The sequence below is a fragment of the Cucumis melo genome, chromosome 10, assembly GCF_025177605.1.
Source record: "Cucumis melo cultivar AY chromosome 10, USDA_Cmelo_AY_1.0, whole genome shotgun sequence".
In the NCBI taxonomy this organism is placed as follows: domain Eukaryota; kingdom Viridiplantae; phylum Streptophyta; class Magnoliopsida; order Cucurbitales; family Cucurbitaceae; genus Cucumis; species Cucumis melo.
The window spans coordinates 52,083-65,438 of record NC_066866.1 but is presented as its reverse complement, the minus strand read 5'-3'; the positions used below and the strand labels follow the sequence as shown (position 1 = coordinate 65,438).

Below are 13,356 nucleotides of genomic sequence, written 5' to 3'. Positions count from 1 at the left end.
TATTTAAACCTAATAATAATAACAATAATAATCATTTTGGCCTAATCATATTATTGTCTCTATCCTATAGCTTGAAACAAACTCACTAACATGTCATTATACATCCTCAAACCTATGGTATTAGTTCATTAAAGCTAGAGTGGAGGTTAGAACAAAAAATGGTTATTTGAAAAAAAAAATCGTTTTAAAAAATCGGCAACTAAACTATACCAAATTCAAAAACTAAAGAACCAAAATAAACATTTGTAAAATTAAGAGCAAATGAAATGAAACTTAAAACAGATAGACCAAAATGAAATTTGTACCTCTTTTTTCATCCAAATTCAAGTTTTATGTACATCTTTAAAAAAGAACATTAGCCTGGTTACACAATACCTAGCCTAGATCATTGGCACATTTGCTAATAAATCGTAATAAGATTAACCAAGCTGCAGTGAATTAAATAACTTAAATTGAACACAGCTAAAATTGAACTAAACTAATTAATTATAGCCAACTACAAATTTCAGATGGATGCCTAAAACAAGGGGAGTGGTGGCGGCTATTCTACACAATAACTCACCGCTCAATACAATACCCCCGTGGTAATACAATCTAGAGGCAGAGAGAATATATTTAGAGATATATGTACCAGTGTTTGGGAAATTGTAAACTAAGACTCGGGTTGTTCAGATTTAAGAGGTGCACCTGAAGATGATCCACAACTTCCATTTTGTAGGTAAAGGCTGTTAGCCACCAGGGAATCACTGACCAAACCAACATCCGCATCGTCAAAATTTAGCGTGCCTCGGAGTTTTCGTGTACTGAAAGAAGAAATAAAGCAAATTAGCATATTAATGATGTCATGTCATGTTATCTTATAATTTTTGGGTTTATATTTTATTGTTTGTTTTTGGTTTTTAACAATTAAGCATGTTTGCTCTCAATTTCTAACAAATAATTTCATAATTTTAGAGTGAAAGAGTTGAATTCTACCGTTAAATTCTAAAAACAAAAACAAAATTAAAAAATTACATCTCTTTTAGTAAAATCCAGAAAATTGGATTGGTCTTTGAAAACTTTGGTAGAAAGTAGATAACAAGGTAAAAAAATTTCAAAGAAAGGATGTTTATAGGCTTAATTTTCAAAATCTGAAAATAGAAAATCAAATAGTTACCAACTAAAACCTAGACTTCCCATATAATTCTAACACAGCAAAGACACTTCCAAAAGTTATGGTTTAGTTTGCTAACAATTTCTTTTTTCTTTTATAAATGACGTTTGCTTCCTCTATTTTTTTAATTGTGATTTTCATCATTTTCAATTTCAATAATAAAAACAAGCGTTTTGAATTTTTTTTTTTCAATTTTCAAGAATTGTATATAAAAGGCCCTAAAGGCCTAAGTTGGCGTGTTTGAATTGAAGCATACCCGTTCAAACGGTTGTTGATGGCAGTAAGGTCTTTTGAAGGGCTTTGAAACGCATGAGTGCTCTCTCCAACGCAAGCGTAGTAGCTTTTTGAACTATGTGAAATCAACGCATCCATCTGAACACAAATGTCAAATTTTGGTTAAATATTGCTATATATGATTCTGCTACTCATGGTAACTTACAATTGGACACTTGTATATGATGTGGCTTCGCAAGACCAAATCAAGGTCCAACGAAAGATAACGCAGAACTGTATCAGAATAAAACGTCTCAAAGATGGACGACTTGTGACAAGGACATACCACTACAGGATGAAATATGAAAGAACCCTACGAGGCCACTAAAAAGTCCACCTTTAAAAGGAGTGCCGACTTTGGGCTAGTTTTTTGCATGATAAACCATATGAGAAAAAGATCATCGATCAAACGGATAAGGGTATGTGAAACAAATAAGTTTTTCTTCCCTCTTTTTTCGGGGGTATGATAAGCAACAAGTCATATCAGAAAAGATGTGTGCCACACAATGACCGATGGAAATAATACTTTTAATTTTTTTTAAAATTATTGATGGCATGATTTATCATGAAATTTACAAAAGGAGGGCAAGAAGGCCAACCCAAAGTTACAGAAGACTTCTCCACTTAGTCAAAGGAGTATTAAGATACTAGGAATTGAAAAAATTAGTAAATTTGCACCAAGTCATAGAAAGGTAAATGATATGATAAAAGAAGAAGGGCATGATTATTATCTTTAGTCTTGTATCAGAACAAAGATTATTGCATGCTATTTCAAGAGGGGAAAAAACGATGCTTATTACGTAGACCGTGAAACTAACAAGAACACAAGGCAAATATCAATTTGCACCCCTAAACTTTAGAGGTTGTATCAACTTGAACCCTAAACTTTGGGGGTAGTATTAATTTAAACCTCAAACTTTAATAAATGTATCTATTTAAGGCTTAAACTTTCATAAATGTATCAATTAAAACCCTAACTTTCATACATGTATCAACTTAAACTCTCAACTTTTATAAATGTGTCCACATAAAACATAATGAAGGGTTAAAATTGATAAATTTATATAAGTTCAGGGTTAAATTGTTACAATTGTAAAAGTTTAGGGTTTAAATTGATAAAATTATTAGTTTGAGGTTAAAATTGATACCACTCAAAGTTCAAGGTTTAAATTAATAAAATTATAAATTTAAGGTTCAAATTGATACAAACCTCAAAGTTTAAGGATATAAATTGAAATTTTCCCAAAATATATTATAGCCCAAAGTTTCCTTTTCTTTCTTCTCTTGTTGGACAATATGTTGGTGAAACAAAACCTCAAACCTCAAAACTGCTAATACAAGTTTATGTCAATCAAGCTATGCTTACGTTGGCATAACACACAAAGTTAAAAAGAAATAAATAGCAAAACAAAGTAGATAATTTTTCAGATCATTTAGAGGCTCAACTAGACAAGATAGAAGAAGATATGATTAAAGAAAACATTCAGATGATATAGCGAGCCAAACTATGCATATGATGGAAATATATATCCCATCCTCTTTGCTCGTTACAGAGGCATGTGTCATATACCAATTCAAAAAAACAAGAAATAAAATAAAATAAAAAAGCAAACAAACTACTACTGCTAGATGTATAAAGATAAATATATTGAATGTATGATTATACAAATACCTTTGATGATCTTAATGGAGAGACATAGACATTATGTGCTGAAGATACTTTCTTTGGTGACATATCAGGAAGACTTGGAAAAGGAGATAACTTAGGTGATCCAGGACACGGTGCTGATCATTAGACAATAGAAGACCGAAAAACATAATTAGAAATAATATGCAAGATAATAAACTGCAAATAGGACATCATTACAGTTAAAAGAAACTTGATCAAGTGTACCATCACTGTCGTTGTTGACTTGAGGAACCCTGTCAGTTTTCATGGTTGATCCAGCCGGGCCAATCTCAACTAGCAAAGGTTTTACAGAAGGGATAAATATTTCATTGTAGAAGGTAATTATATCCACATGATCCTGTCCTGATCTCTGAACCCGGAGCACTCAAGAAATTAGACTTGCCATTATAATGTACATTTAATGATTAAACTCGGTTTAAGTAAAATAGAATAAAAAAGAAAAAAAAAATAGCATACCCCATTACGGCGTGCTGAAGACCAATCAACAAACACATTGCGGAAGACTTGTGGTTTACATTGTGGTTGCTTCCTGTAGTTGTATATGATTTCCCTAAACGTGAGGCTCAATTGAGATATCTGCAACATTGTTTGTGTTATGATAAAATAAATAAAAAAATGAATCAAATGGCATCAAAATCTCTTTCAACATCCTTTAGAGCAAACCTTTGCGACGCCATAGAAACAACAAAGGATGATCTGGTCAATATGACGGTTAAATAATATTGACGTTTTTTGACTGAGTATCTGTTGGAAAAGGCAGTAGACATTCTCCCTAATCTGATGAGACAACTGCAACCTTTCCACCATACCATTGACTCTTACAGCAGCCAATTTTGTGATCTAAAAGTTGAAAATCATATGAAGCACTTACACAAATGATTATTATTATAACAAAAATATTAATCATAGATAACTGTGATGGGAATGGGAAACAGAAAATAAAAGAAAAAGGCTTCGAAAGTAATGTCAAAGATGACAACCATAACTTCTAGTCACCACGCTGAGAACTCATGTTTTCAAAATGTGAATAACAGATGCAGGCTACACACACAAGCTATTTTACTCCCCAAACTTCAATCACGTTGTTTGAGCAATAAGTCAAGTACGTCGATCAACTCATTATGTTTCCTACAATGTCATCTTACTATCCTTTTAGAATAGCGAATGAGAATGTCTCAAAATGCTTTTATTTGCTCTTTTTATTCTCTTGATACTGCCGAAGCCAGAAGTACACATACTTAACCTTCTCATATTAGTCACATATTTAATATATCTTACTCAATCATATGTTAAAGACTGACCACTACATTATCAATCAAAAGCCAGAAGATCGTGTTTTATACCTTGCTAAAGAAAATATTAATTCCAGTTTCAGCACACGTTTCTCCACCACCTCCAGGATTAGGCCGAGTAGGACTGAAAATAAAGAAGCATGGAAGGAATAGTAAGGGACTAATCAAGAGATTGAGACATTTGAGCAGTAGCATTTAAAAGATATTGAATATACCTTGCAAATGCCGACTGTAAGGGAGGTGGCAGAAGCTTAGATTTAATACTACTGAAAGCCATGAGTCGGTCCTTCACTGGAGAAGTAAAGGAATTCCGTTCCACTAGCACACTTCTTAAATCTGTGCACAATCTTTTGGGTGACCTTATATCCCCATTCTGACCTGAAGGACAATAATATAGATCTACGTTCGTAATTGAGGGAAAGGAGACATATTTGTTAAATTAAGTGCAAACTTTTTGACTCAGACAAACTTTGAGGAAGTCAAAAATATTTCGATCTATCAAGGATAAAACAAAAGTTAAAATGACAACCAGATTGTTTTCTGCCAATGCTGGATTTTACAAATTGTATTTTAATAATACAAACCAAAGACAAAAACAAGAGTATTCAGTCACCTGGCAAACTCTCATGCTTTTGCAAATTAGGTGTGGCTGATGCCCCGATACCAGAGAAGTTAATTTGAACAGCAATTGCATCCAAAGATGGCATGGGTTCAGCTAATAAACCCAGACGATTAATTTCTGCACCAAGGCCAGGTTTAGCAACAATCAGGGAGTTATATATTGATGAACCTTTTTCCCATACCATGCTCTCTAATAGCCGTTCTTCCAAAGAATTGAGATGTCGCCTTAATTCTCTAGGAAGCGATTCTTCATGTCGAATGAAACTTTCTATCACCTTACTAAGGTCAAAAGCTGTTATGCCAGTTCTCTCCAATACTGCAGGAAACAACATCGTAACAGTTTTATGCGTTGCCAAAACCAATTCAGCAGAACAAGCCAGCATACATCTGTGGAACCTCTCATTAGTCAGCAATGAGGTCAAATTAGTCACATGCAGCATCTGTGACTCTGCTCTGCACATTGCTTCCAGAACTCTATAATATAACTTCAGTGCTTCTAGTCGTCGCTGTTCTGCCCAGATGTTATCCATGAGGCTTGCACTTTGTAAATTTCCAGCTATACAGCGCTCACCTAGAGCGGTATTTGGAAATATAGCCTCTAGTATAATGTGTGCCCTGCGGACTACATCATTAGTTACATCCCTATCACATGAAGTCAAAAAGCGCTCCATCTCCACTGAAGGTTTTGCTGGAAGTGGGGAAATAACAGTTCTGAGCCACTTTGCCGTTGTCATGGCTGTGCTAACTGGTGTGGCTGCAATTTTTGCGCTACCACTATTAAGAGTGCCATTGACATGTGAAGCAGGAGAGCGAAGTGGAGACATTGGACTGGTTATTGTCCTTGCAGGAGAGCACATTGAGTCAAGCTTCCTCTGAAAAGATTAGAACCAAAATCATAATCGACATAGAATTTTTTTTACAAGGAAACATGACATTTCATTAATATAATGAAAAGAGTCTATTGCTCAAATACAAGAAACATAACCAGATATGAGATGCAATAAGCCTAAACTGAAAAAATATTAGTGTTCCAATTCAAATTAACGTTGGATAGAATAATTTGAAAAACAATCCACATAGGAGTATAAGAAAACAAAGTAACAGTGATGTGGTTGCAATGAGATTGGAAAATTTGCAAACTCAAAAGAAAATACCTTGATGCCACCCATTGTAACAGCACCTGCTGACAAGCTACCTGACCCAAGTAAACTGTCTTCGTCGTTAACAAATACCCGCTCATCAAGCTGTTCACCTTTATTATGAATTGCATCTTCATAGTCCTTTTCAAGAATTTCCAAACTGACTGAAAGAGATGGCTCCTCCATTAAGCCTTCAAAGTATATCAAACCCTCTGCAATAAAATGCAAAAGGAAAAGTAATGAAATTTTATGAGGGGCGTAGAGTCCAACTAATTCATCAAATGAAGCACACTATAACGAACCAGTGTCAATATTTTCCAAGCTTTTACTGTTACACTCAGAAGCCAAACGAGGCTTCTTCTTCAAAATATCTTCTATCAAGCTATTAGCCTTTTCCATAACTTCCCTCAGTTCTTCCTCTGAGGTGTCGTAGACATCACAAAGTGATCCAAGCAGATCCACTCCTTTTCCTCCTTTCTTAACTGGACAAAATATAAGCAAGATAAGCAACTACAAGAAAATATGACAAAATAAATACATAGGGAATATTACCAAGGCGTTCAGAGTCAATAATGTTGAAGTTTCTGAAATGAACCGGAACATGAAGAATTAAAATAGCCTGCAAGAGAGTTTACTACTTGTAAGGTTGGGCAGACATTTGTACATATATTCAACACGTCATAGCATAAATTAGACATGATTCTAGGGTACCGTAATTTTAGGCCCCTAGTTATTGTGTTCAAGTTTGACCAATGGAAAAAATAACTTAAGAACAGCAGTGGGCCATTTATAATTAGACCGTTCCATTATCCCTTACTAGTATAGTCATAGATTCATAAAGGAACAAAACTCACCAAAATGGAAACCAAACCATTAGTGCAAGTCACCAAGTCCTTAAAACGACTGAAAGCATGTACACGAAGTGCCAAAAATAACAACCATCCAAAACGATGGTAATCAGATAAGTAACCAGTAGGGCAGGATATAGCTGACTTCTTTTCAACATTAGCATCATTGGTGGAGAAGAACTCCCGGTAGACACGCTTATAATACCTTGAAACATAGGTGTGATATAAAAATTTGCAAAATGCAAACAAAGAAAATAAAAGACGCTGTGACCAAAAAACACTACTTAGAGGCCCTAATGAATCTAGTAAATCACAGAGAAATAGTGATAACAATAATGATGAAAATAACTAACTTGCTTAAGAGGCTCAAATGCACGAAGTTAGCCTGCAACTCCTTTGCCTACTTAAATGAAAATATACAAGAAAAACCATGAGTGAAAATTGAAAGAAAATACATGACAAGTTATAAATAACCCCTCAGAATGTATGCCTAAAATTACTGTACCTCTAGTCTATTCTCCCAGTCTGCACCATAGAGATTACTTAATACTGGACCAGCTTTAACAACAAATTGAGGCAGCTCTTTAAAAAATTCTACAATGCTGTATGATAAACAGGATAAAAAAATTAAAGCCTATAAAAATAGAAGCTACTAAAAAGTTGGGGGGGGGGGGGGGGGGGGGGGCATCAATGATAATGTACTTCAGCTTGCAAACTCTCAATATGTGGCATAAAGTGAAGCTGTTATTCTCAGATCCCTGATGTGAACTCTCTGGATTCTTATCTCTCAGCCTCTTCACCGAATATAAAACAAAAGCAGACCAAAAACGTTCGGCTTCTTCAGGCTGCTAAAATAGAACTTGATTAGATTTAAGGGAAATTTTTTCAAAAAGAAAAAAAGAGAATCAACGTAGAAGATGCTAAAAGAATATACAATTCCACTCCCAATTGCTGATATATTTGCCACCAAAAGATGTTTCGTCTCTCTAAATAACTTGAATGCTTGATTACAACAATTATCGTCCAGATGTAGTCCATGCTGCAGCAAAAATTGAATTACAATACTGACTTGGATAAATCTACAAATGATTAATCATTAGAGAAACAGAATGTGTGAAATTTCGATTTGGAAGACATCGGGAGGAAAAAAAAAAACACCTGACATAATACTGAAAATTGAAGGTCGGCAGCAGTGTCTGTTCCACCATCAGTATGGCAACTATTTGTAGCTGATGGCTTTGTTTCCCCCACGTTTTCCATGAATACAGTCCTAGCCGATATAAACAATCTATTCAGTCAATTAAAAAATAAAATTTATAACTGTAAGAACAAATATTCTGATGCTAGTAATTTGAGCGCCAGTAAGAGTTCAAACACGCGAAGACTGCAGCGTAAACCAATCCTCTTGCAAATAACCCCCCACCCCCCGACATTCATCACACGAGTAGGCTAGTTCGCACAGCAAAAAATTAAGAAACACGCACACACACAACCTGATGACTAAACGTTCCTACAAATTAGACCTACGGAAAGTTCCATCCTCATTTTCTCAGCGAATTCGCAACCAATTACTACCAAATCATCTCTATTTTCTCCAAAACGTCCATATTAAAAAATGAAAAAATGGAAATTAGTTTATATTACAGGACTGACCAGTAACCAAGAAATTCCTACTACGAAAAGCACCACAGCATTCGACGGCGGAGGGAGTAAAAACGCACCTTAAAACCAACAAGAAAAAAAAAAGGAGAGATACAAATTTCTCAGCACGGGCTTCAGAAATTGACAGAAATCGGTCGGATCTCTAATTGAACTCCCACCAACTAGCAGATCCAGTAAAGAAACCCTTCCAATGGCCTGCTTTCTCCGTGGAAACTGAACCAAATGAGGATTCTTGAAGGGCGAAACAATGAACCCTATCTTCTCACTCTATCGCTTGCTCTCTCAGAATTTCCCTCGTTCCCTTCTCTCTCTAAAATTTTGGGCTTCTCGCTCTTCCAGGAAAACCCTTTAGAGTGGTCTCGCGCGGGAAAAACAACAACATGTCTTGATACCATGCCCAACATACATACATACATCTTTACCCAATGGGAAATTGACGCGTGGGATACGTTATGTTCTTTTACCGCCAAATATTCCCACCGTTACGGGATTCGCTGAGAGGCATTGGGGTATGAAGAACGGGGTAAACGCCGTTATGGCCAGGTGACGGAATTACCTTTTTGTACTCATGCGTTAAATTCCCAAATTTACGTGCTATAAACTTTAGGTTACAAATTTTGGTTCTATTATTGTTTGGGAGATAGTTATAGGCCATACAGTTTTAAAATTAAAATGGTGGAATCTATATATTTCTATAAAAAATCTTCATCTTTATAATTTGATGTCTTTGTGAACAGTTGTTAGTAATTTGAACAAGGTCTTATAAATAGTTAGATAGACTAACTCTAATTTCTCCCAGTCCCAACCATAAATAATAGCTTTGTAGTTTACCCTACAGTTTTTATAATTACATTATAACTTTTAGATATTTTAATTAGGTTCCTAGAATTTGAAATATTCTAATTTTTGTATAATTATTTGAGGTGATTTGTAAATGTTTGTTGGAGTGTTGTTGTACTACCTAAACTTTTAAACTAAGTTATGGTCGTTACTTGAATGACAAATAACAATTGACACTTTTATGAAGAGTAGAAAACTAAATTTCCTATAAAATTAATATCAAATAATTGTTTGTAAAACATAAATTTTGCAATGTCACGTAAAAATATAACATGCGAGATTTAATAATTTTAGAGAAAACAAAAATAAATAAATAAGATAAACTTTAAATAAAATTTCTAAGTCAAAATATTTTAAAAACTGATAAATAAAAAAAATAAGGAAGCAAACTGGGGTTCCCATATTGCATGTCATGGACCCTTCATGTCGCTCGACAGCTTTCTAGATCTTCCACTTTTGCCTGAAATATTAAACATAGAAAAAGATAACTTTATGTAAAATATATCCAATAAGAGACTCACTACTAGTCTCGTAATTTAACCTTTTGTTAGGAGCATAGTAATAATTTTTTTTTTTTGTTAGAAGCACAATAATAATGTCGTGTATTCAATAAAGCACACGAGTGAAACTATATGAACATCCTTAATCGTGCGAGTGATTGCAGGTGCACATTCTTAAACATATTAGTTCAACTTTTGACAGTAAAAATGGATAGATTAATTATTTTCAATCATGACCAACAATCTTAAAAAAACAATTCACTTTAATCCAAAATTTAATTTACTTAGACAAAAATTAATATTTGATAGGTATATTTAAAACCCAATCAAAAAGTCACAAAAAAAGGCTCGAATGGCTTAAAAGAGGGGCAAAACATTGTTGGCGGCTCGGCTAGCTAAAAGGAAAAAAGAAGTAACTCCCGCGACTCACAAATAGAGAGGTGGCTCGGTCGAAGGAGGTTTGACGCAGAAGGCCTACGGTTGCAACTAGATTTGCGAAGGGCTCGTCGAAACAGAAACTGACGGATGGTGCAAGACAGAAACACAGCTTGACCCTCTTGCACGGGGAAGGGAGGAGATGGAAACGACGACGAGGGACACGACTATGGAGGCGGCATGGCTCGTTTGGAGAAGGTTCGCGCGCTTGGAAGTTGGCGAACGACAGGGTGTTCACCGAAGGTTATTTATGCGGTGGGCTAGGTTATGGTGAAGGAGAAGAAGATGGTTAGGATGGAGATGCGTGCTTCTCGAGGGTATGTATTTATAATAGTAGTAATAATAATAACTTACATAAATGTAGTAAAAACTCAAAAGGTTTACTGTCTGTATAACAAAATAAGAAAAGCCCACGACACATGATATTTTTTCATAAATTTCATATATGCCCTTACGATTTATATATTCTTTGTGATTTATTAGTCTCGCATCATGTTGATGTAATTAAGGTCCGAGATCGAATAACTAAAGACATAAGTCTTTCATCCCGAGGTATCTTGAGGCAATGTATGTTCGAGATCAAATAAAATAAAGGTAAAATTCTTTCATCTAGGGCCATCTCAATGTAATTAAGGTCAGATATCAAATAACTAAAGGCAAAGGTCTTTCATCCCGAGGCATCTCAAGGCAATGTATGCCCAAGATTGAATAAAGAAGATAAAATTCTTTCATCTAGGGCATCTCGGGGCAATGTATGTTCGAGATCGAATAAAACAAAGGAAAAATTCATTCATCTCGGACAATCTCAGTGCAATTAAGGCCCGGTATTAAATAACTAAAAGCATAAGTCTTTCATCCTAAGGCATCTCAGGGCAATGTATGCACGATATCGAATAAAAGAGACAGAATTCTTTTATATAGGGACATCTTGGTGCAATTAAGGCTCGAGATCAAATAATTAAAGGCATAAGTCTTTCATCCCAAGACATCTCGAAACAATGTTTGCCCGATATCGAATAAAACAAAGGTAGAATTCATTCATTCTGGTCCATCTCGGTGCCACTAAGGCCCGATATACAATAACTAAATAAATAATTGTTGACTGGGGTAATTTTGGTATTTTACATTGTGAATCTGTGAGCTTTTTTCGTTTTCAAAATTTTTGTATACAATGTAAATATTCTGTTGTTATAATTTAAAAAAAAAAAAAACCCATAATAGTTATGATGTGATGGAAGATAATTAAAAAAACCCATTATTAAAGTTGTGTTTAGATTTCATCAATTCATTTGGTTTTTAAACCCAAAGACTCCAAAGGTCAATTTTATTGTTAAATTTCAACAATGTCATAAAAGAAAAATAATTTATTAATAAGAGGAAAAATACCTAACCAAGATAAAACCCTAACTTATTTTCTAGCCATAATTTGTTATCTAACAAATATTTAGAAAAAAATACAATAAAGTTAGTGATCTAAACTTTCATTCTTTCAACAATATTATATGAAAAAGGTATTATTCTTTCTTTTCTTTTTTTATTTTTTTGATATAATTTTTAAATTCATATTTACATTGTTTGTGTATATATTTATTTAATTGTTTACTATGAACATTAGGAAGACTCAGCTACGCAATCGAATGGGAGATCAATTGATGAATGATTGTCTTCTAGCATATATTGATTTTTTTTTTTGATAAGTTAGATAATAAGTTTATCATGGATCAATTTTAAAACATGAAAACTCGTAAATAACAACTGTAATATGTATTAAATTAATTAATATTTGAAGCTATTAATATTTTTTTAACATTTTTTAGTGTATTTATTATATAGTGTTCTCACTATGCAAATTTTTTGGATCCGCCACTAGGTATACTATCGTCCATTGGTTGCGGTTGTTTATCCTCAAATCTTAAACGAGTTTGTTGGGCGGCATTAGGACTCCATGAATCTAACTAGGTAGTTGGATCTTGGTGCGATAACATGAATGAAGGAGGTGACTTGCAAACAAGAGAAAGGAACAACGAGAAAATGACTAGCAACTTACCTTGACAATTAGTTGGTGGAGGAGGTACTGGTTCCTCTCGAGGAGTAGAGGAAAGGGTGTTCGTGGGTTGGGATGAAAGACTTTTCATTGTGTTGTAGATTTCTTCAACATATGTAGCCCTAATTAAAAGAGCCAACCAAATCAACCCAACCATGAAATATTTGAGTTCGGTTGGTTCAAATTAAATCTTATTCTAGAGAGTGTTTGACAATATAGGGTTTTATATCAAAATCAATTTATAATGAGAGAAGTAGGTCATCTATACCTTATAAAGAGTGTGAATCTCCTTAGTTTTTTCGAGGTGTAACTCTTAACATTTAACATTTTAACACTAAGTGCTAATAAAATAGTCGAATGACAAAAAGTATTTGCCTGTTAACACAATCAACCACTAAAATGCAATTTTATTACCTTCGTTAAAGTGTAGTTTCATTTATTATTTTATATAAACAAGTGTCAAATAGTTAAAAAGGGAAGGAATGTATAAAAAATAGGAGGAAAAAAGATGGACAATGGAAAGATTAACCGATTTCAGCTCATAGCAATTGTATAAATTCTATAGTGTAAAGGTATTTTTGTTACTTTTGAAAATTCGAAGGTAATTTTAATACAAAACACTCACAATTTCCAAAAAAGCCTAACAGTAAATGTATTTTTGAAAGCATAAAAGTTTCTGATGCTTTTTGAAACTTCAGATTTTTTGTGTGTAGAGAGAGCTTGAGATTATTCTTTTATAATTTAGCCCATTGTAATTGTTTGTGCAGTGGTATGAAGTCACAACCAACTTCTATAACATAAACTACATGATTTGCACAACTGAAGAGCACAAAATTCTATAAGAGTAAGCCTACAAATA

The 13,356-nt window shown here is 34.1% G+C and overlaps 1 protein-coding gene across 3 annotated transcripts; it reads right to left on the bottom strand.

Moving 5' to 3' along the window:
• Nucleotides 1-285: 285 nt before the first annotated feature.
• On the bottom strand, nt 286-9,051 carry LOC103489529 (retinoblastoma-related protein). Of its 3 annotated transcripts, none has more exons than XM_051090470.1 (19): nt 8,738-9,048; nt 8,175-8,286; nt 7,951-8,055; nt 7,719-7,864; nt 7,522-7,618; nt 7,370-7,416; nt 7,023-7,221; nt 6,721-6,787; nt 6,471-6,650; nt 6,184-6,380; nt 5,022-5,901; nt 4,624-4,786; nt 4,460-4,532; nt 3,780-3,956; nt 3,573-3,692; nt 3,321-3,465; nt 3,099-3,211; nt 1,410-1,525; nt 286-803 (listed from the first exon to the last, which is right to left on the bottom strand). In XM_051090470.1, exons 2-19 carry the CDS (start codon nt 8,274-8,276, stop codon nt 653-655), a joined length of 3,078 nt encoding a protein of 1,025 aa, XP_050946427.1. In that variant the 5' UTR covers nt 8,277-8,286; nt 8,738-9,048; the 3' UTR covers nt 286-652. The 3 variants fall into 3 exon arrangements, with proteins under 3 accessions (XP_050946427.1, XP_008446983.2, XP_050946428.1); XM_008448761.3 differs by having other exon boundaries at nt 7,719-7,861; XM_051090471.1 differs by lacking the exons at nt 286-803; nt 1,410-1,525 and having other exon boundaries at nt 3,321-3,389; nt 8,738-9,051.
• Between the last annotated feature and the right edge of the window lie 4,305 nt (nt 9,052-13,356).

Bases quoted from the DNA above. Each gene is read 5' to 3' on its own strand.
- LOC103489529 (XM_051090470.1), bottom strand. From the start codon at position 8,276: ATGGAAAACGTGGGGGAAACAAAGCCATCAGCTACAAATAGTTGCCAT. The intron at 3,693-3,779 runs GTTTGCTCTAAA...ACAATGTTGCAG, and splicing joins GTTTCTATGGCGTCGCAAAG to ATATCTCAATTGAGCCTCAC. The intron at 804-1,409 runs GTATGCTTCAAT...TTCTTCTTTCAG, and splicing joins ATCAACAACCGTTTGAACGG to TACACGAAAACTCCGAGGCA.